Source organism: Hemibagrus wyckioides, linkage group LG09 (genome assembly GCF_019097595.1).
Source record: "Hemibagrus wyckioides isolate EC202008001 linkage group LG09, SWU_Hwy_1.0, whole genome shotgun sequence".
NCBI lineage: Eukaryota > Metazoa > Chordata > Actinopteri > Siluriformes > Bagridae > Hemibagrus > Hemibagrus wyckioides.
The window spans coordinates 9,595,843-9,619,557 of record NC_080718.1 but is presented as its reverse complement, the minus strand read 5'-3'; the positions used below and the strand labels follow the sequence as shown (position 1 = coordinate 9,619,557).

The window sequence follows — 23,715 nt, the reverse complement described above, 5'->3', positions numbered from 1 at the left end:
TCCTAAAACAGCACAGTGATTTTAAGTTCTGATAAAATAATTGCTCAAGGTTTTTTTAATTGATATTTAATTTAATATATTTTTAATAAATAAATCTTTGAAGCATTATATCCCCTTGTCAGACCAACTTCTAAATGGCCCATCCTGCAAGAAGAGGTGATTACGGGCAACAGGGCTAAGAAGAGAAGGATCCTTAAAACCAAATGATTTCCTAAACTTGGTCCATATCCTCAACGAGTGTTTAACCACTGGGCACTTGACAGAAGTATAAGAAGTTAATTGCAATTTGGTTGCTAGAAGTGATGGAAGGGAAATTTGCTTATTGGCATGTATTTCCATGTCCACCCAGGGTGGTTTATTAGCTAGAAGGTGATAACGCCACCAATACAGTGTATTTCATATGTTAGCTGCCCAGTAATAAAACTTAAAATTAGGCAGAGACATACCACCATCTCGTCTAGACCTTTGAAGGTATGCTTTATGCAAACGAGGATGCTTACCATTCCAAATAAAAGAGTAGAAATTAAAAAAAAAATAGAAATAACAGAGTCCAAGGATTTAAAAAATGATTGAGGGATAAACAGAGGTAAAAACTGAAAAAGATTTTTTTAAAAAATGGGGGAGAACTGCTATCTTAATGGAATTAATGCGTCCGATAAGAGAAATCTTTAAAGGGGACCATTTAGAAAGATCTCTCTTAATCCATTCCAGAAGCATGTTTAAAGATATTATGTTTAAAAAAGGAGTAATACAGACACCAAGATAAGTAAATTTTTTACTGGCTTCAATGGTATGTAATTGCATATCTACCTTATTTATTGGAAAAAATTCACTCTTATGCAGATTAAGCCTGTAGCCAGGAAATTGACTCAAGCATGGTTAAAGCTACAGGTAAAGAAGTCTGTGGATTAGAGATAAAAAGTAGTAAATCGTCTGCGTATAAAGCTACTTTATGCACGGCCTCGCAACATGTAATTCCAGTAATCTGCTGACACTCACGCAGAGCAATTGCTAAAGGTTTAATAGCTAGGGCAAATTATAATGGGCTTAACAGACAGCCCTGGGGAGTTTCCACTATACAAATTAAATGGTTGAGAATACAGACCATTGGTCAGAACTCCAGCAGAAGGAGCGCTATAAAGCAACTTAATCCAGGAGAGAAAGGACAGACCAAATGCAAATTTTTCGAAAACTAAAAAAAGATACTTCCACTCCACCCTGTCAAATGCCTTCTCAGAATATACCACATTAAACAAATGGTGGATACTAAAAAAATTATTATTGCTGATTATTCTTCTATAAAACCTGTTTGATCAGGAGAAATTATATCAGTGCAAAATTTGACTGGGAGCCAGTGTAGCGTAGCTAAGATAGGAGTGAATGTTCATATCTTCTGGTTCTAGTGAGGACTCTAGCTGCTGCGTTCTGAACTAACTGAACTAAGGAGCTTGTTCATGCTCCTACTGGAACATTCAGACAGTAAGGCATTACATTAATCCAACCTAGAGGTAACAAAAGCATGAACTAGTTTTTCTGCATCATGAAGTGATGTCATATTTCTTATCTTAACAATATTTCTGAGATGAAAGAAGACTACCCTAGTGATATTATCTACATGAGCTTTAAACGAAACACCAGAATCAATAATAACACCAAGATCTTTACTGCTGGAAAAAGAAAGACCATCCAGAGTTACTCTGTAATCAGAAAGCTTACTTCTGGCTGCATGTGGTCCTAGTACAAGGACTTCTGTCTTGTCAGAGTTAAGCAGGAAGAAGTTAGTGACCATCCAATGTCTAATGCCCTTTACACACTCAACTTACACACGCCCTTTTCAATCTTTATAAGCTGGTGTCTCTCATCTGACTTAGCTGAACAGTGGAAGCTAATACCATGTTTACAGAGTTACAGATTAAAAGTTTGATGCAGCACACCAGATTTCAGTTTGATGTAGTCTGATGCAGCACATTAGATTTCAGTTTCTAGTTATTTAATCTTAACTTTACCCCTTATGAACATCTACATGTGAAAAAGGTAAATGTGGCATCATCAATTTGTTTTGTTAAGGGAAAAAACTTCTCTGCCCTGAAGACTTCACCATGGATTAAAACAATTGATAGTAAAGTGTTGACACTGGTTAAAACATCAGCATATCAACAACTTTATATTTTCTTTCAGCCATATATTATGTAGATCACACACCATACAAGTCCCTATGTAAAGTGTTACTCTAACTATATCGTATTAGCCACACATAATATCAGAGACAACAGTGCATCATTTGAATAATCTTTATTTTTTAAATGAATAAAATGAAATATATCTTTGCACATTGTTGTTATCCTGCTTGTAGAATGTATCTTGTGTATGTAGGTTAGAGACATTATCCAATAAATCATCTATTATTTATTCCTACTCGCTTTAATGGGTTATTTTTAAATTCCACAATTTCAGATATGTTAGTGGCATGGAAAATTTCTGGATGACCGGCAAGCATCTGATCTGTGTGTTTTTTTTCATTGTTGTGAATTTCCCACATTGACTGTGTAAGATACAGGTCCATCCTGGTAAGAAACAGAACCCGTTTTCCACTTCTCTCCCCCTCACCGATGATCTCGGCCAGCACTGAGTCATCCGACCTCAAACTCTCTGTGTTTGGAATGTCTGAACTGATATAAACACTTGGTATTTTGTGCCTGATCAACTGTATTCGCCACGTTAGTCTTCGGTAAGTCTAGAAGTGTTCAAAATCTGCAGTGCAAGAAGGGCTTAGCGGGGATTCTCCTTTTGTACTGTGTGGAGTGTTATGATATTGTAGCAAAAAAGTGTCCAATCTCTGTTGCAAAGAAGTTAGATCTTTGGAAGATTTCAGAAATCGCTTGAGTGTCTGCATGAAACTTTCAGTTGGGGCAGGGTGCAGATGGTTCACACATCTGGATTTTAGAAAAGATCCAAACTCATCAGATGTGTCACTTACTAGTCAATAGCCATTAGTCACTAGTAACTAGATTCACTGTCACTTACAGTGTTTCAGAAATACCGTAATGACTGATTCAGCCACTTAGTACTTGGATAGTATTGGCTGACATTGTTGAATCCATCACTTGCACTTCAGGCCATATTGAATGTGCATCAACAACTACTAAAATCAGCCATCCTTCAAATGGACCGACAAAATCACTGTGGATCTGCTGTCAAGGTGTTTTGGCCAGGGATGAAGTGGAGACTGGGAGATCTCATGGTTTGTTGACATGACTAGCAGGTCTTGGATATATTCTCAATCTGAGAGTCAATTTTATGCCACCAGATTTAGCCATGTGGTAGAGCCTTCATTTTTACTACTTCTGGGTGTCCAGCATATAGATCCTCTAAGACTCTTTGTCTCAGTCTGGGTGAAATGATGACTTGATTCCCCCACATCAAACAACCTTGCAATAAAGAGAGTTTCTGTTTACACATGAGATAAGGTGCTAGTGTACTGTTTACACTTTTCATAGGAGGAAACTTACAAGATAGTATCAGGTCCAATCTGGTTTCTTTTCAGATATCAGTATTGCACAATGGAAACACCTCCACATGATTGATGAGATACTTCTCAAATGAGTCTTTTTTTTCTCATTGTGCACAACTGGTAGTGGTAAATGTGATAGTCGTTTACCACTACCATAAATTGTGTAGTTGTGAGCTGAAAGCAAAAGAGCCTGTCTCTGAAGACTAGCAGCTGCCATAGACGGTGTAGCTTTACTGGGATCCTGACTCCAAAAATGATCCCTAAAGCTTCCCATTCCAACTGTGTATAGTTCTACTCAGCCTTTTTCATTTTGTGTTTGGGATGCAAAAGCTATAGGTCTCTCCTCTCCGTTAAGCATCATATGAGAGAAAACAGCTCATACTCCATATGGTGAAGCATCATAAACTAGTCGAACTGCAAGCTTTTGATCATAATGCCTGGGCACTCTCTTGGTCATCAATTGGGCTTTAGGTTCTCAAAAAGACTCTTTTGACGATTTCCATTTTAGACCTTTATGTAGCACTGTGTTCAATGGGTGAAGGATGGGGCACAAATTCTGCACAAATCTGGCATAATAATTTACCAGTGTCAGAAAAGATTGAAATTGGAATGTTAACTGGAGCTGGTGCAATAGCACATAGTTTGTCTGGAGACTTGTGAAGTCCTGTAGCATCAATTACATATCCCAGATACCCCAGTGAAATCTTTACTCTTTTCTCGAAATTTGATGATCTTGACGATTTCCATGTTGGACCCATAGTCCAATAGTCAACAACTATTTCTTTTGTTTTCTCCACGTTCAGAGACAGGTTGTTGACTTATACCAGGCTGTTAGCCGCTGCACATCCTCTTTGTAGGCTGACTTGTCATTCTTGCTGTTGAGACCCACCATGGTCATGTCATCAGCGAACTTGATGATTTGGTTGGAGCAATTCATTGCTGCACAGTTGTGAGTCAGCAACGTGAACAGCAGTGGACTGAGCATGTAGCCCTGAGGAGCTCCAGTGCTCAGTGTGGTGGTGGAGATGCTGTTTCTGATCTAGACTGACTGAGGTCTCCCAGTCAGGAGAGTAGAATCCAGTTGCAGAGGAAGGTGTTGGTGCCCAGCAGACTCAGCTTCTCGATCAGGTGCTAAGGAATGATAATGTTGAATGCTGAACTGAAGTCTATGAACAGCATTCGTATGTATGAGTCCTTATGTTCCAGGTGAAGGGTTGTGCTGATGGCATCGTCTGTGGAGTGATTTGGATGATACACAAACTGCATGGGGTCTAGTGAGGGCGACAGCAGGTTCTTGATGTGCCTCATGATGAGCCTCTTAAAGCACTTCATGATGATTGGGTGTAGGTGCAACGGGACGGAAGTCATTGAGACAGGACACAGATTTCTTCGGTGGTGGACTTTAGGCATGTTGGGATGACGGCGCTGCTCAAGGAGATGTTGAAGATGTCAGTGAAGACATCCGCTAGCTGTTCTGCACATTCCCCGAGCACTCTGCCAGGAATGTTGTCTGGTCCAGCAGCTTTCCATGAGTTAACTCTGCGTAGAGTTTTCCTCATGTCGGCCATGGTGAGACAGAGCACCTGGTCCTCTGGAGGTGGCATGGACTTCCTCGCTGTCACGTCATTTCGTGTCTCAAACCGACCATAGAAGCTGTTCAGCAAATAAAATCTCAAGCCTTGGTAAAGGTAATGTTCCACACACAGAGCAGGGTTTACAGTCACTTTAAAGTCTCTGCATATTCTCACACTGCCATCCTATTTCACTACTGGCACAGTTGTGGTTGCCGATCCACTGAACTGAACAGGTGATATGATCCCTTGTCCCACCAGACAACTCTAACTCTGCTTCCACCTTGGGTTTGAGTGCATATGGCATGACACATGCTTGAAGAATTTTGGAATTTTGTCCAGGCTTCAGATTCAAGGTAACCTCAAATCTGTTGAATGTTCCTAAATCCTCACTGAACACTTTAGCATACTTTTCAACAGAAAGTCCAGAGTCATTTCAGTCTGTTGCGGATTTTACCTTCACCTTAATGATGCCTTCTGGAAGAATTGCTTCATCTGCATACGTCTTAAAAACAATGCTCGTCTGCTGCAATCAAATATGGTTCAACTTAGCCTTTTACAGTTCATTTGAAATAATAGAAACTGCTGCTCCTGTATCTTATTCGATTGAAAGTCCTTCAATAAGGGGTTTTACTTTCATCACTGGAGACGTTGAGTACATTGAACTTTGTATTACATTACTTTGGTATAAAATCATCGGCATGTGCTACTATCACCTTCCACCGCTTCAGTATCAGTATATGAATTGGTGTCGTCCTTGCGTCTGTCTACGTTGATGTCCACTTTATGAACTCGACCCTTCCTCTGGTGTTTCTTTTTCACAGAATTTCCCTTAACAGTTGCTTTTTAGTACTTCCAGCCTCATTTTATTGCTTTTACACATCCGCAAAATATGGTCTCTCCTACCACAATTGTGGCGCAGTTGTTCCTTGAAAACCTTCCCTGTGGTTTGACTTTCCACAATGGTAACATTACTCTTTGGGTATTGCAGGTTGCAGGAACATAGCATTTATCTTCAGTGAGTTAGTGAGGTGCTGCGTTTCTATCGACACAGCTTCCATTGACATCGCTATGTCCACTGCATTTTTTTTTACTTGAGAGTTATTTCAGTCAACGGTTTCCTTTGTATTGACTTGCTGTTCAAACCTCATACTAAGCTGTCCCACAGCGTGTCATTTAGATTCACAGTGTTCTGCTAGTTTTCTGTACACAGCCACATATTGAGCAATACATCCCCCCTCTGCATTCCCTCATAGTTCCTGGATTAACTGGTGCAACAAGACTGTGTAGGAGTCCATACATTGATGTTCCAATGACACTAAGAAATGCTGACACACGTTTTTCATAGCTCATGCCATTAGTTTCAATAAAATGTTCAAACCGTTCTACATACATGGACCATCTTTCCCACACTTCGTCGAATGCCTCAATGTGTCTGATAATTGACTGATATGACTTATTATCTTGTACACTCTTACTTACAGCTCTAGGTTCGCAGTGGAAATTTTATTCTTGTCACCAATTGTGTTATATTCATGTATCAATATATTAAGATAGCACTACTATCTATCACTTATCTCCTTGAAACTGACATGGTACTACACCGGGGTAGCCTACATCTTTTGTTTCTTTCATATGTGTATTCAACTTGGAAAGAAGAATATGAAAAATCTTAATTATCTGTAAAAAAAAAAATGTTGTCTTCATCTGGAAAAAAAAGAATAAAAAAGTAAACAAAACAAATATAATGGAATATGACAATATGAATAACACTTCTTGTTCAATAGTAAGACTGTCCAACAGTGATATCCCCTGATAGAGATCCAGAGGGAGGCAGCATCTCACTTACCTCCCATTGAACCATTTGAAATTCAACAGAGCATGCTCTGATTTTGAGTGGGGGTAAACTGGTGATAATGGAGAAAAGACATGTGAGAAGTCACATGGATATGATGTCATGGATATGGTAATGAATAATAAGGACATCTGCTCCAATTCTTTGATACTACAATAAGAATATTTACTGATCCTTGACTACTGTGCTGGTAAGGAAGATGTTTGTCCAGGTTTAGACTTTAAAATTGCATTTAAGTCATAGATATATTTGGCTTAAATCAAAATTATTTGTCATTCAGGGAAAGTATAACACCGTGCAAGTTTAAGAAATAACTTGGGTTAAGGGCCAAATAACACAGTCTGTGCAATTCCCTTGATAAAATCTAGAATATAAAAGTTGGAACGAATCAGGAAGATCTCTCAGCGAAGGCAGAGCATGTCTTCAGGCTCCTGCTCCATTCTCTCTGAGAAGAAATAAATGATAAGATGCTACTTACATTTTAATCATGTTTTCTGCTCTCTGTCAGGCGTTCATTGTGAGCATCCTTTGTTTAGCTGATGTTATTGTGCAGGTCAAGTCCAGTCAGCTTTAACTTATATTGTGTGCTCTCTTATATTCAGACTCTTCTCATCCACATCATCCACAATCAAAACTTCTTGTTTTTCGTGGGGAAAAAAGGCAGAATGATGAAAGACTTTCATTTTTGAGCAAGATAGTTACTGTGATTCAAAATGTTGTAGTGGTTAAATAAAAAAAAATTAAGTAATGAAGACTTTTGGTACAACTAGCATCAATGGCTAATTTTCTGTGTTATAAAAATCATAGCCTACTAAAATCTTAGGTTAAATATTAAAATAAAATGTACAGGATGAAGATGGCTCTGGGATATGCAGGAGTTTGTAAATTGGCCCATGTAATACATCATCACTAGTGGAGAGCTGGACATGCTTAGGCTTACATACTGCTTCTTGTTAGGGTTTAAATAAGGGGTAGCCAAAGTGAGTTACAGAGATTTCTTTTGTTTATATGTTTCAACAGGTTGCAGTTGGTGTGCAGCTGGCCTACAAGGCTTTGATTCTGTTCCTGAGAATGCCTGTTTACACCTATGTACCATGTGGGTTGTACGTAGATGTTTGGGAGCCTGCAGCAGAGATCTACTTCACAATGTTTATTGTAAGTGCTCAGATATCTTCTGATGCTGCAATACACAACTTCTCAGCATTGTATCTTTAGGTCAGTGATAGTATATTGGATTTGTGTGTGTGTAATTTGTTTATAGGATCAACTTTTTGAAATATTGTTTACTGCTCTACAGCGACCCACCAGCTTTAGCCAGCACAGTCAGGCTTCTCTTTAGGCAGTATGTTAAGCAGATGATGAAGACTTTGGAGAAGCTCTGAGAAATGTCCTTCCTGTCCGTCCCCGATATCCCCGCACTTCAAATACACACATATACACATGGACACATATTTTCTAATGATTACAATTCTTTCATTTAGCTATGAATACCACACATACTTTTATCTCTTTATACACCCATTGTCAACTTTAATAGGAACACCTGTACACCTGCTCCTTTATGCACTTATATAATCAGCCATTCATGTGGCAACAGCGCAATGCATAAAATCAGGCAGATACACATCAAGAGCTTTGATTAAATCAAACATCAAAATGAGGAAATTGGGTTACATGTGACTTTGATTGTGGCCGTTTTGTGTGAAAGTCCCAGGAGATCAACAGTTTCTGAATACTCAAACCAACTCATCTGATACCAACTTCTGTGGCACATTCACAGAAGATCACAGTTTCCCCCAATGTGATGTTTGATGTGAACAGTAACTAAAGCTCTTGATGTGAATCTGATGATTTTATGCATTGTGCCGCTGTCACATGATTGGCTGACTGGATAACTGCATGAATGAGCATATATATATATATATATATATATATATATATATATATATATATTTAATTGCTTTTCACCCAATATGTCATAGGATACATTTAAGTACTTTTACATTTTTTCTCCATGTACTTTCCTAGATTTAAATGCTTTCCTGTAACTTGCCTCATGGTATTTCTCTCTCACACATTTGCAAAAAATAAAAAAATGTTAGCTACATTTGTATGCACAATTGCAGAGTTGAGTGTAAAAGTACACACAAACAAGATTTACCTTGAAATAATGTTAAATTGTTAGTATTGTCAAAAACCTGTATATAATGAGCTACATGCTGAAATGCAAATAATTATTGTCATTTCGAATACATTTATATGTAGGTAAAACAAATATAAAAAATATATATATTCTGTAAAAATGAGTTTTTTTAGTGTCTTAGCACAACTGTCCTGCAATTATTTTTTACCATTTGCTGTGACTCTGGCTTGAAGCCATCTTCCAAATGAAACTGTGCAGTGTATTTTATGCCATGAACAAAACCAAATGGGTGAATGACCTTCATATTTACATCACTCTTACCTTAACCCTTGTTTTCCAACAGGTCCACACAGCTAGTTTCATCGTTAATCTTTACTGACACAACCTTATTAACAGCATAAAGTCATATAATAGAACACAACAATATATATAGCACAATAGTATAGCAGCACAATACATAGTAATATAGATGATAACTTCACTGAGACATATTACTGCAGTGGGTTTCGAAAAAAATCACAGCCTTTCAAAATCAACACATTTTGTTCCTGTGCAGCCAGAAATAAAGACGGAAAAAAATAGCTTTATGCAGCTGTATTTACTCAATGCAACTTATAGCATCCAAGTGAAAGATATAACAGCAACAGGTCAGAAAAAAAAATAAATAAATAAAAAACAGAATCTCTAGACCAGTTTATATTGTTTTTGTGACACAAAATTCTTCTTTTTTAGGTAGGTGCTATGTGTAAAAATAACATCCACATGAATGCCAGGACCCCAAGATTTCCAGCAGAACATTGCCCAGCCTCTGCTTGCCTTGTCCTTGTTGTGCATTGTGATGACATCACTTACCCAGATAAAAAGGATACACATACACCTGGCCGGCCACAGGCTGTAAAAAACACTTGATGCACTAGAACTGACCACTCTCTTCCACTCACTTCCATTGTATGTGCTTTCGGCAGTGGACAGGGGTCAGTATGGACACCTTGACCATGTCCAATAACAAGATAATACTTTACCTGTCAGTGGATTTAATATTATGGCTGATCAGTGTATATACCTACACACACAGGCATGTTTTTTTACTATATTTAATCATATAACTCTCCACATTTTCCTGTAATCTCTATACTCTTATATTTATTGTATGACTTTCGAGCATATAATATAAACAATTTAATAGTTTGAAATTTGTAATATTAGGAATGAACTTTAGTACCTCACATTTTAATTAACCTGTTTCTACATACACTTTGTATTTGGCAATGTAGTTTCTATTATCATAAGAATAAAGCTGTTGTTTGTTAGTCTAAGATATGTTTTCTCCATTTCTTGTTTTTTTGGTTGCTTGGTGAATGAGGTCAGGGTGTGATTTGAGGCAGACATCGTCTTCTTTTGTAAAGCTTTCTTGTCATTTTTACTAATACTGTAAATAAAGTAGTGTACACTTTTCACATTTATTTTGAAAATAGATTCAATCTTGTGAATGGTTACCTTATGTTCAGTTATGAATCTTACATTAAAGAGGAAGCTGAGATTAGTGACTGAACCACGAAGAGCAACACTGTGTTGCTGTGAAATCAATGCCATTTTATGTTCATATTATATTTTGACTTTGTAGAAAATGGATAAACTGATTTTCTACAGGAGGGGAGATCGTTTCACTGAAAATTCTCTTTTGGTTGGCATACTTGATCTACTTGTACTTGTAGTCCAACTATACTGCACCCAGATATGTTGTAATAGGCAACCTGAAGGCATCAAGAGTTTCAATTTTAGATATTTTACTACTACCGACTTTAAATTGTTTATGGCTTGAAAAATGTACAATATGTATATGTAAGTATATTGGATTGTAGCAGTATGTCCAATGATAGATATTGCATTTGAAATAAAAAACAAGAAGTGGAGACAAAGACACTGTCATACTGATCCACATTTATTACAACATAACATGTATATACAGTAAAAGAGACAGTACAAATGGGAGTGCTGATTTAGAAGCACTTCCTGTGGACAATGGATGGGCCGGCCTCATCGTACTCCTGCTTGGTGATCCACATCTGCTGGAAGGTGGACAGGGAAGCCAGGATGGAGCCACCGATCCAGACGGAGTACTTACGCTCAGGGGGAGCAATGATCTAGAGGAAGAGGAAAATTTGTTGAGTTTACCCTGATGCTCAAGTACATTTGATCATTAAACTCCCCTGACATTAAAGTACTCAGATTTGACACACTATGCGGTAGTGAGGAGAAGGTATCACAAATCTTTATATTGTTCATAAAGCTCCCTGGTCACTAATACCATTTATGCTAATAATTGCTAGAAACAACATTTTTGACTTAGGAATTTCCATCCTTAGATAAAATAACTCCTTCTTACCTTAATCTTCATGGTGCTGGGGGCCAGAGCAGTGATCTCCTTCTGCATACGGTCAGCAATACCAGGGTACATGGTGGTACCACCAGACAGGACATTGTTGGCGTACAGGTCCTTGCGGATGTCAATATCGCACTTCATGATGCTGTTGTAAGCGGTCTCATGGATACCAGCAGACTCCATACCTGTGGTTTAATAAGATTTTGTTTGATAAAAAAGCAGTAAGTACATGAGTAGAATTGATGGATAAAATTGTAACTGGCCATCTATTTTACATTTTTCTTACTCTAAACTGGAAAAAAAATTACCACCATGTTAATATCTAGAAGCACAGCTCACCAATGAAAGAAGGCTGGAAGAGGGTCTCTGGGCAACGGAAACGCTCGTTACCAATGGTGATGACCTGACCATCGGGAAGCTCATAGCTCTTCTCCAGGGAGGAGGAGGAAGCAGCAGTAGCCATCTCGTTCTCGAAGTCCAGAGCCACATAGCACAGCTTCTCCTTGATGTCACGCACGATCTCACGCTCAGCTAAGAAGGACAAGTTTCAAAATTATGAGCGAGTCAAACGCACAACACAAACAAAAATCACTACATTAAACATGAGCAATATAATCAGTACATTCTTAAAAATGGTTCTGTGGATAGTTAGGTAAGGTTCCTTTAATGGTTCCCTCATGGGGACTACCAAGAAATTACTGTATGACAAAATGTACAACTGTTACGAAAATCCTACACTACAGCAGTTTAACCAGTAGATCCTTAGAGTCCTTTAGGGCTCTTAGCTTCCAAAAGTTTTTTTTTTTTTTAGTTTTTTTTTTTTTAGTGACTCTCTAAAAAGTGTGATAAATTAAAAACATCACAACTTACCAGTTGTGACAAAAGAGTAGCCTCTCTCAGTCAGGATCTTCATCAGGTAGTCAGTCAAGTCACGACCGGCCAGATCCAGACGCATGATGGCATGGGGGAGAGCATAACCCTCATAGATGGGCACGTTGTGGGTAACACCATCACCGGAGTCCAGCACAATACCTGCAGGTGGCAGATTTCAGTCACACATGCCTTCTGTCACGCCAAAGTCCCTCAGAAAATGTAGCACATCTTAAATGATACATGCTGCTGACATCAGTGAGCACAGGTGGAGCTTTCACTCCAGGACATTAGGGATTATTGCTAATCCTATACAATGTACTGCTCAATTGTCTTGCTGCCTGCTAAATAAATTGCAGTGCATGTTTAATTGTTGTAAGTAACGAATAAAATGTTCTCAATAGCAATAGTACAATGAGAGCTCACTAATCTATGAATATCTCAGTTTGTCTCTACAGAGTCATAAGAATATGGTCTATGTTTACATAATGAATCATTTTGAAGACTAAATTGTTATCAAGGATCAGTTAAGTATATGCCTGGAACTGACTAGATAGATGTTTGACTTCAGCTTTTTTTTAGTAACTTTCACTTATAGAGAACTGTAGAGTGAAACTGCATTACTACTTATACTGACCAGTGGTACGACCGGAGGCGTACAGGGACAGGACAGCCTGGATGGCCACATACATGGCTGGGACGTTGAAGGTCTCAAACATGATCTAGAAATGCAGATTTAAAAACGTGTTAATGTCAGATTTAAAAAACAAAAGTGCTCATGTAAGCACCTAAATGCTTATGAGTTGATAAGTGCCCAAGGAGGTGTAAGTACCTGGGTCATCTTCTCCCTGTTGGCCTTGGGGTTGAGGGGGGCCTCAGTGAGCAGGGTGGGGTGCTCCTCAGGGGCCACACGGAGCTCATTGTAGAAGGTGTGGTGCCAGATCTGAGGAGAATTAACAAACAGGATTCCACTGATGCAATCTGACATATGATATTGCTTTTTAGGATACCCTAAGTCTAAAGATAAAGTGGTATCTATTAGGGAAGAGTAAAGGTCAGGATCTGGTCACCCACCTTCTCCATATCGTCCCAGTTGGTAATGATGCCATGCTCAATGGGGTACTTGAGGGTCAGGATACCTCTCTTGCTCTGGGCCTCATCACCAACGTAGCTGTCCTTCTGACCCATACCGACCATCACACCCTGTGGGAGAAAGAGGGTTCAATTTAAAGGTAACCAAATAACCAAGAGTATGAATGTATTGAACTATTCAGCTGAAGATTTGTGAAACATTTTTGATGAGGGAAGGTGGTGTACCTGGTGGCGGGGTCTTCCAACAATGGAAGGAAAGACAGCACGGGGAGCGTCATCACCGGCAAATCCAGCCTTGACCAAGCCAGAGCCGTTGTCGCACACAAGGGCGGTAGTCTCTTCGTCGTCACACATGGTTGGTTTCTGAGATGGTCTGTGGAAGAAAGAGATGACATATTTATGACCGGGACAAATGCTTTCCGAGTAAACGTAATCACTCTACTAGGGGGTCAAGCGTGGAGCATGGAGTTCGCTGAAGCCCAAATACATAAAGCAAAAAAACACGGGTCTGTCTTGAAGAGATGAAGAAATTAGAAACTGTACTTGTGCGAGTGGAAATGTTTCTGTGTTACCTACTTAATTCTTAAAGCAGAATTTAACAGAAGATGAGTTATGTTTAACTTAAGTTTTGGATTTGAGTTAGTTTTACATCAAACTATGGATACTCAAAATAATAGTATGCCATATCTGAAATGATCTCATCAAACTATTGCAGAGACCAAAATCTTAAAAACAAATCAAACTAATGAACTTGTTGACCCTTGCTTTCTCCCTCAACTACTGGTTCTTCACCCCTCACCCCTCACACCTTCCTGAAAGATTAATGAAACTGTATCCCCATTCCCAAGTGCTTCAAGATATTTAGCCTCTCAATGTAAAGCCAAAAAAGGGGCCACGCTAAAGCCTCAAAGTCTATTTTAAGGTCTGTCCCCCTTGTATGTTGGGCCTCTAGTGTTTCTTCTGTCATGCTGCTTCTTATCTGAGCTTGGTGCCAGTTCAACAGCTGTCATCACATTTTAACACTCTGCTTGATGTCATGGCCTCTGTCCCCTCAATTCCGAATGGCTTCATTCATGACATGCTGTACTGTACTATCTAAATGTATCATGACAGCACAATTTATGCACACTCTGTTTTTGTCAAGTAACTCAATAAGTCTAAACTCTTAACAACTTACTGACTTCTAAGCTGTTAGGTTTGAGCTCGAATTTTGTTACACACAATCTATCCAATGTATTTCTCAGTCCTAATTAAATAAAGCTTTAGTAATTTCTGACTATTACTTCCTACACCATTGCACCTTTGAGCCATCTAGAAATTAATTTAATTAGAAAACACTCCCCTTCCCACTGATTAATTAAAATTATTCACTAGATTTTGACTATATTACTGCAACCCTTACTGTCTTCTACATAGACCATTGGTATCAAGCACTCACCAAGTTGTGTCGCGGGACTGATGCTTCCACTGGGACAAAGTGATCAGTGAGACAGCTCCCCTTAAATAAGACTCAGGCACAGGGATCTGGGGTGGAGCTTCGAGTTTGCAGAAGCCCAAATAAGAGCTTTTGAAAAAAGAGAGCCAGGCCCTCCCCGTCAGTCAATGTATCTATCTTGATCAGATGAAGCAACTGGATCCTTCCCAAATGGAGCAGCATTTCCTTGGAAAGAGCAGCTCTGCCAGACATAAAACTAAAATGGATGATAGACATGAAATGCTTTCACTGCAGATACTTTAACTGCATATGCTTTAACGTTTCTTCTATGCGTCGAATCTTGTGCTCTGGGAAGTAGAATTTTGTCAAATAATAGTGTAAACATTATAAGTGTAGTCTGTTTGTAATAGTGTGAGCATTTTATTGTATAATTATAGTGTGAGAATGATAGATCTGAATTCTCATGGTATGTATCTGAAACAATATTCATATTCATCAATATTTAAATAAAAAAATAAAAGTTGTTCCCTTTTTTTATCTCAATCATTCATTTAATAATGAAGTACTTTATTAAGTTTCAGGGTAACTGGGGGCAACTTATGATGAGCATTCAAACATTGGCCTCCCACTAAGACGGGAAACTGTATATGTCAGTAAGTTGGCTGACTGGTATGTAGTCTGGAGCCCCAAACGTGGATAACAGCTGGTTCGGAGGGGGGTGATTCCATTTGGCTTTCTCCTGCTCACCTGCTTCCTGATTGGCTTGGCTGTATGGTAGTAAAACTCTGATTGGTTGAAATCTCTCCTTTTAGGGTTATGGTGGGAAGCAGGTGTAGGGAGATACTGCTGAAGTGAGAGTGAGAGCAGGGCTCCTTATTTGTGTTGACCTTTACAGCCCCAATTAGCATATGTCTCTGTAGTGCTATGCTGAATAAATGTGCTAAGTTTGCCAACTACCTCTGCTTAAAATATTTCCTGTAATGAGATTCTGGATTAAAAAAAACGAGCAAGCTGGTTTTTGGATAATAAAAAATCTATTTGTTTTCTGTTTGGTGCACATATAAAAAGTGTAATGCATTATTGTGATCTTATTAATACACTGCAATTTTATAGCAGATTACCTTCAATATCAAATTAATCCAATTCAGTTCATAACTTTTAGACTAGAAACCAAGCAGAACGAACAGGTTATCAGATGCAGGTCTTTTTTGTTACTCCCCAAATGAAATGTAAAATAGGTACAAGTGCTTTCAGACATTAGAGTCTTACTTTATGGCACATGCTGCCTGATGACTGTGTCCTCTTTTAGGTATAAGCTTAAGAGCTTCCTTTTAATGCAGGACTTTGGCTCTATATGACTCAAAATAATTTTTTAATTATCTATTTTATATATATATATGATATATAAATGTATTTATATATGGGTTTCAAGCGCAAAGCACTATTATTATTATTATTATTATTATTATTATTATTATTATTATTATTATTACTACTGTTATTATGCATTTATATGTTTTTACATGATTTTTCTCCCTGAAACTGATCGATTAAACCGTAAGAGATCTGAGGGATGGGAGAACTGGGAAGATGTGACCCAACAGGGATGAATTATGTTTTTACTGATTGATTCTTTACGAAGATTGCTTTTAAACATTTAAAGCGTTTGTCACAGACTCAAGTGTCTTATCTCAGTGGAATTCTTGCCTTACGATGAACAAAAACTCATATCTCTATATCATATAAAATCCCCATTTAAAATTTTTTTTGAAAAACTTACATTTGTGCACTCCTCCAGGACTGTTTATTCAGTTCATCTTCACACAACAACAATCACCTTCAGACAATGAAACCCCTAAGTTAATTCAAAGGTTTTTGACAGACCAAACCTTTCGCGTATAACGTGTCAGTGAATATGTGGTAAACATGCCAAAATGAATGCTTTGGCATTTTGACACCAAACTAGGTGCATGTTATAACAGCCATGTCCTGTGGGACCTTTTTTGTACCATGGACCCGTTTGATACCGGACCATTTTACCGTGGCCCGGGGGGCTGATGCTTGTTTTTGGGTCATTCTAGCATGGGTTAGCTTGCGGACTTACTGATGTATGGAAAAACCTGTGACTGGGTCAAATGTGGAAGTGTGACTTAGTCAAATGTGGAAGGGTTAATGAGCACTCTTGGAACAGTGCCACCTACTGGTCATGAGATCTGAAATTAATTTTGCTTATAACCATTGTACTGCTTCTGCTAAAATTATGGAAGTATTATCTTTAAATTTAATGAGGAATACTGAATCTAATTATATATAACTTTACTATTGCAACCATTTTGGATGTTGGCCATTTTGAATTGTGTGTTAAGGTATTGAATTGTGTGTTAAGATTTTACAAACACATTGGTGTATCGTTATGAAACTATAAAAGTCGTAAGTTTAATAGTCATGTTCCATCCCCAATTTGATTGCTTACATGCTTGCTAAATAAATCCAGAGAACCAGAAGGAAACCCAGGCAGACACAGGAAAATAGAAACAGACAATAACCCGAGCTTAGCACCAAACTGGGGACTCTGGACCTATGAGATGGCATTATCCACTAAGCCACTGTGTACTGTTATAATAATATATAAATAGAAAAGGAAGAAGGCGAAGATAATAAGTAGGACAGAAATGAAATTTTTTTTAATATGTGGACTCATGTAACTCTAATGTTTGGGACATTGGCTTTGTAAGCAGAGATATGAGACAGATAATATGATATAACAGAAATTAAATAGAGTTTATAACCAACAGAGATGTCTCAACAAATAGTGACTGATATTATCAGCATGTAACAGACCTGTACAAGAGAATAACAGATGGTGAATAAATTTCATGCATGCCAGGGACAGACACACTACACCGTAGGCTTAATCCATAACACATCTACAATCAAGGTATTTAAATGTGGTAAAATGACGCTAATGTAGTCAGAGTAGTAATGCATATTTGTGTGGCAATTATTTACTGAATTATAACCAAACAAGGTGTGGGTAACTTGACTCTTTTTAATGCTCAGCTACTTTCTCGGCTTATGACCGGTCATAAAATCAGGGCATTGCCAGTGTCAGTAACTAATACACTGGATTTCACATTCACATTTGAGAAAACCTATTTAATTGTATTAATAAATTTAACATAGGAAACAAATAATGGCTTAACCAAAATTATTTTAGTGTTTTATATATAATATGATTATTAAATAGAAATGAGGTATTAAATATTTCTTAAAACAACTAAAAGACTCCTCTCTTCCTCAGCTGACCCACATTTGATGCAGCTGAATTTTTGGTCCTGAAAGTTGTTGGCAACCATCCTGGCACCAAAAATGGCACCATCCTGAAAAACTGCATCAACTAAAAATGTTTTCAGAATCTTTGCTAATATCTGATACATATATATATATATATATATGTATATATATATATATATATCTGATACATATATATATATATATATACATATATATATATATATATATATATATATACATATATATTTACAACCTATCTATCTATCTATCTATCTATCTATCTATCTATCTATCTATCTATCTATCTATCTATCTATCACTTTCATAAAAATTATGGCTCATCAATGTATTTTTCTATTTATTACTGCTATTGCATGTTGTTGCCCAAAACTAACAAATGTGCCTCCTCTGGACAAAAAAAAGATCTTATTAATCTTACTGATGATAAGTAAAAAAAAAAAAAAAAAAAAAGTGTGATATTTTTTAATCTCTTATTTCATAAGGCATGCATTTCATGTTGTCCACTTTTATCCAGTCACAATATTTCCTAATACAACTTAAAGACTCCTCTATAAACCATTTCACCACTCTTGTGTTATTTACATGCTGCTTAAATCGTCAATTTAGACCAAAGTCTTTGAAATAGTTGTCTGAAGGGTTGCCATGTTTGCGTTTAAAACCTGCCGAGTGCTGAAATGCCAAATAATTAATTTAGGTGTTACCAGCAGTGTGATGATTATAATCAATATTCACGGAAATATTTAAGCGTCTGCAATATTTTGAACTAGTCTCAGGTGTGTGTGTGCGTGTGTGTGTGTGCGTTTTTAATGTAAGCGCGGACATGTAAGCCAATAAAATTTACTTTAGACGTAGTGCGATACAGTTGTGTATAAAATACGGACCTGGCAACCCTTACGCCAACACGTCCTATTTACTGCCTCAGGATTGGCTATGAGAGTCCCTCATTCTATGCCGCTATTAGTTGATAATACACGCTCGCCACAAGAAACCCCATTTTTGGAAAGGCTTCGATTGGCGGATTGTGTGTGAGTGTGAACTAATAACCAATCATCGCTCAGAAGGCGGGACTTTGTTCTGGAAAAAAAGTTGCGGAAATAAATAACGTTCAGAGTGTTACGTCAGTCCTGCGACGGTAAAGACGTGACGACTTTCACGCGCCAGCTTGCAAGTGGTGTTTTTATTGCGCGACGTTAACTTAGTTTTTAGCTGAAATATTTTGGATGTTCGCGTATTCCTCTGACTCCCTTGCGGAAGAACGGTTAATATGTTAGTGTGAGAATTTAGTTTCCGTCACTTTGTTTTGAAAGAGACGTGCGCGAGATATGTGTGCAGGGCCACAGAATAATGAGCGGTTCTCTTCCTAACTCCTCGGATGGAAATGACGACTATGTAGTGCAGCAGGAAAATGAGCTGGAAGCCCTTGCATCAATATTCGGAGATGATTTTCGGGACATCCGGACTGAACATCCGTGGAAGGTGATGCAGAGTGATGACGTAAAGTCAGGGATCTGAGCAGATTGATGGAGCAGGAGGAAAGTCCAGCTGGCTCCATCTTTCAGAGCCATGATCATGTGATAAAGCAAAGGATCTCAGTACTCCTGCTTCTTGCACCTTGGAGTGTTTTCCCTACTTTGACACACCCACTTGAACTTAGGAATGGCTGCTTATTGAGGGGAAACTCGGGGGGAAAACCCTGAAATGTGCAAGATGAGTTGCCAGATGCAGGCAGTTTCACCCAGAAATGATTCTTTTACCTGGGAAAGTGCTTGTGGTATACTTAGAAAAAAAGTTTTTACGGTAACTGAAGCTTTAAAAGCTACATCGCTGGTCTGTAAGATCAGATGTAACTTTTTATTATTATTATTATTATTATTAATTTTAAAAATGTGCATTATATTCACCTTCCCAGCTGAAAGATATCACTCAGCAACAAGGAGCAGTACAGTTTATTACCTTTCATGAGAAACCCATGGCGTCTTTGGTGTATGACGTATCCTGTGGTGAACTGGATATTTTTGACACAGTTTTTATTCCCAAATTCAGATCAAGCAGCCTCCAGAAGTGTTCCTGTTCCTGCGTCCCAAAGGTCTGAGCCATGGCCAGGAGTGTTATGTGACTGTAGACTTGCAGGTCAGATGTCCATTGACGTATCCTGATGTGTAAGTTTGCATGCACCCAGCTCTGCCATTGTCTTCACTGTTGAGTTTTAAGTGTTAAGTTGAGTGTTTAGTTTTCTTTACGCGTGTTGATCACACCATAAAACAATTTGAGATCGCTCGTCTTAGAGTGCATTAAAACAGAAATGAAATCAGAAACGTTTATATGTCCACTGCTCATATCAGATGCTTGTCTAAAAGCCATTGATAGCAGGACGGTAGCGGATAATGTGAAACTTTGCCACATTACTTCCAGCCCACGTTAATATTACAAACACAGACACCAATTAATAACATACACCACTTTTATAATATCCTATGTAAAAGGTAGAAAATAAAGGACAGCTTTAGAGTTTGTATATTTGATAAAATGACCTTACACACCTATTTTTCAAATATAGGTGTGTCTCATCCTGAAGATTTTCACAATCTTGGCTAATATCCATTTTCATTATATCGAATTTTAATACTAGCCAATAACCCTCCACTAAAAGGATAATTGACAGTAACTGGATTGTTTTGTATAGTATGTAGCTTTTAAATAAGCTACTTTTCTGTTAAATGTTCTGCTGCTTTTGCATGTTGATGCCAGAAGTAACTCGGATGTACCTCCTTGGCACAGAAAAGAAGTGTTTAATATCTTATTGTGCACCGAGAAAAAAAGTGTGAGCAAATACTTTATAAAATCCATTATTTCATAAGGCATGCAGTAGAGGGTTAAAGAATGGATGTTGCATGTTGTCCTCTTTTATCCAGTCCTGAAATTGTGTTCATCATTTAAAAAAATGATCTTCTTTCTAGGCGTAACATTACTTCTATTTTACCCAGGTTTGTTTCGGTTTATTTTCTGCATGAGCTCGAATCACACTTGTTGTCTAAACTTCATGATGTTTAACTCAAACTGAAATATGTGTTTAATGAATCAGGTGCTGATTTGTTACTTGTTTCTGTATTTTTTTCTACTTGCAACACATTGAAACCTGACTGTTTACTTGCTGCCTAATATATCCCAGCCCTTGACAGGTGCTGCAGTACTGATGTAATGAATATTATTCCTGTCACCTGTAAGTGCTATTAATGTTATGGCTGATTGGTGTATATTATAATACTCTGTTGATCGAACACAGACGCATCCAATGTGAATTTTATGCAAGAGCAACTTTGCCTGGCACACAGAACATCATCTGCACATCTGTATTCCTCAGGTTCTGGAAATTTCCTGCTTATTATAACCCCAGCAGTCACACAGTGTTTTGTGGTGCTGTAAAAAAACTGTTTGAATCTTCTACACACCAGCCACTTTGAGTTATTTTATTTTTTTTAGTTAAAAAATCTCTTTCTCTTGTGCTTCAGGCCTCCAGAACTTAAACTGAAGAATGCCAAAGGTCTCTCGAATGACAAGCTTCAAAAGCTGCAAAGTGAGCTGGCCAAACTGGCCTTGCAGCGATGTGGAGAGGTGAGACTGTTGAAAGCGTGAGAGAAATACTGTGAGGAAATGAGCAGAAAAGTTTGTGTGTGAACCAAGAATTGTTACCAGGAAACACAACAACGTCTTTATAGGCCTTTGTTGTAAACATTAGTGAGTAGTGTGCTTGCCCTATGCATGGAAACATGACTGACTAGACTAAAAAGTGATGGCTAAAGTAAAGTAGTAACATATTAAAGTATGTTGAGCTAGTGAAGTGCTTTAATATAGGCTAACGATATTACTGGATTTTACTGACATTTTTACCACTCTGTTTTTTTAATATCTGTGTTCACAATAAATAAATTAATTAATTGCTCGCCTGAGCACACCAGCAGAGTGTTGGTATGCCTTGAACTGTTATGTTAAAAACTTCAGGAATAGCTTTAGCACATGTTGAGGGGTGAAGATGAGGGCAAAATGCCAAAAAACCCTAACAGGCTAAAAGGTTTCAAATATAAAAGTGGATTTATGTGCTTTCTGAAGCCAGTGTTTACCACATCCAAAAACAGAAACACACTTTGGAAAGCTTTGTTTTGCCGTGACCTGGGCCTGAGGGAAATCATCGAGCCTGTAAATTCCCATGAGGGGATGACCGTGACGACAGTAGTGCTTCTGCGTTTATGATGTAGGACGTGTCTGTGACCTTGATTAAAAGTCAACAAGATTTCAGCAAACATTTGGCTTACAAGTCGTGCTGTTTTCTCTTCATATCTCTTAATATGTAACAATATTATTCAAGGCTGGCTAGTCTGTTTGATTTGCCTTGCTATAATTAATTAGAAGGTTATATGATTGTGTTGTGCAGCTGCGTTCACACATACAGTGATTTTATCACTGCAAGTCATCAGTCATTGTACTATGAAGCCATCAGTAGGCGTTCCTATTACTGGTTGCCATAGTAATAACATTTATCAGTGGGTGGGGCAACTGGTGTTCAAAATGAATAATTTTCTAGCCACTAAAAGAACATTCTGGAGGGAGGATTGGCGTTTGTGTATAAAATTCAGCAGTGCATATTTGCATCAGATGATATGAAGATGAAGGAGAAGCAGTGTGTGCTGTTTGCCACGGATCAAATGCACTTACTGTCTTCACTCCCATTGGTAGTCGCTGTACCAATTAACTCCATATTTACACAGAGTTAAACTTTCCTCAACTTTGCCACGTCACTGGACACATCCACAACGGTTGCTGACGCTCATGTAGCTGGATGCTGCAAGCTCTCTTTTAAAGAAATGAATGATCACTGGTTGCTTTGTATGTGTGAACATAGCATTACACACACAGACACGCACATCCTTGGAAGGTGATAGTCATGGAAAACCTGTCAGATGTTAGTGTTGCTGAATTCCAGTAAACAGCAAAAAAAGATCAGGTTTTCTTCCTACTGCTTAATATAGTTGACTAAAACAATATGAGTATGTGCTTTCATTACACAGAGAAGGTCAACATTTGGTTCAGTTGCTGGATAGATACCTTCCGGACATAAGCCTACTCAATTCTGTCTTCCTCTGCCTCTCTGAACCTTCCTGCTGCAGGTGATGATCTATGAGCTAGCAGACTTTGTGCAGGGTTTCCTCACAGAACACAACGTTCCACCTTCTCGCTCCTTCCATGAGGAGATGCTGAAGAATCACCGGCGGCAGCAGGAGCGCTTGGCCCTCGAGGAACAGCAGAGGATCGATCAGCGCCGCAGGCAGGAAGAGAAAATGGTACATGATTTATACATTGTTATTCCTGCTTAATAAACCGTAACGCTGCCTTACTGTATGTACCATGTTTTTCTTTCAGGACATTGCACTGACTGTTTTCTTATCATGTATTGTGTACAGTAGCTATTGTAACAGAGATGTTCTGTTACAAGCTCTGTTCATGCAAGTCCCCATGCACAGCTCACGAAAAGAAATGTGCTTTTG

General features: G+C 38.2%; 2 protein-coding genes across 3 annotated transcripts in view; one reads left to right on the top strand and one right to left on the bottom strand.

Annotated features, from left to right (window-relative positions):
- Positions 1–11,001: 11,001 nt before the first annotated feature.
- LOC131359567 (actin, alpha skeletal muscle 2-like) lies at positions 11,002–15,020 on the bottom strand. Its single transcript, XM_058399525.1, has 9 exons — positions 14,864–15,020; positions 13,651–13,798; positions 13,408–13,536; positions 13,166–13,276; positions 12,971–13,055; positions 12,334–12,495; positions 11,803–11,994; positions 11,467–11,648; positions 11,002–11,224 (listed from the first exon to the last, which is right to left on the bottom strand). The coding sequence occupies exons 2-9, from the start codon at positions 13,777–13,779 to the stop codon at positions 11,081–11,083; spliced, it is 1,134 nt and encodes a 377-aa protein (XP_058255508.1). The 5' UTR covers positions 13,780–13,798; positions 14,864–15,020; the 3' UTR covers positions 11,002–11,080.
- A 4,263-nt stretch (positions 15,021–19,283) lies between these two features.
- eif2ak4 (eukaryotic translation initiation factor 2 alpha kinase 4) overlaps positions 19,284–23,715 on the top strand; it is a 47,375-nt gene continuing 42,943 nt past the window's right edge. Inside the window, exons 1-4 of one of the 2 annotated variants that reach the window (XM_058398688.1) lie at positions 19,284–19,651; positions 20,219–20,334; positions 21,685–21,787; positions 23,338–23,511. In XM_058398688.1, the coding sequence (XP_058254671.1) occupies positions 19,520–19,651; positions 20,219–20,334; positions 21,685–21,787; positions 23,338–23,511 (525 nt within the window). In that variant the 5' untranslated portion in view covers positions 19,284–19,519. The other variant, XM_058398689.1, reaches the window with a different exon arrangement.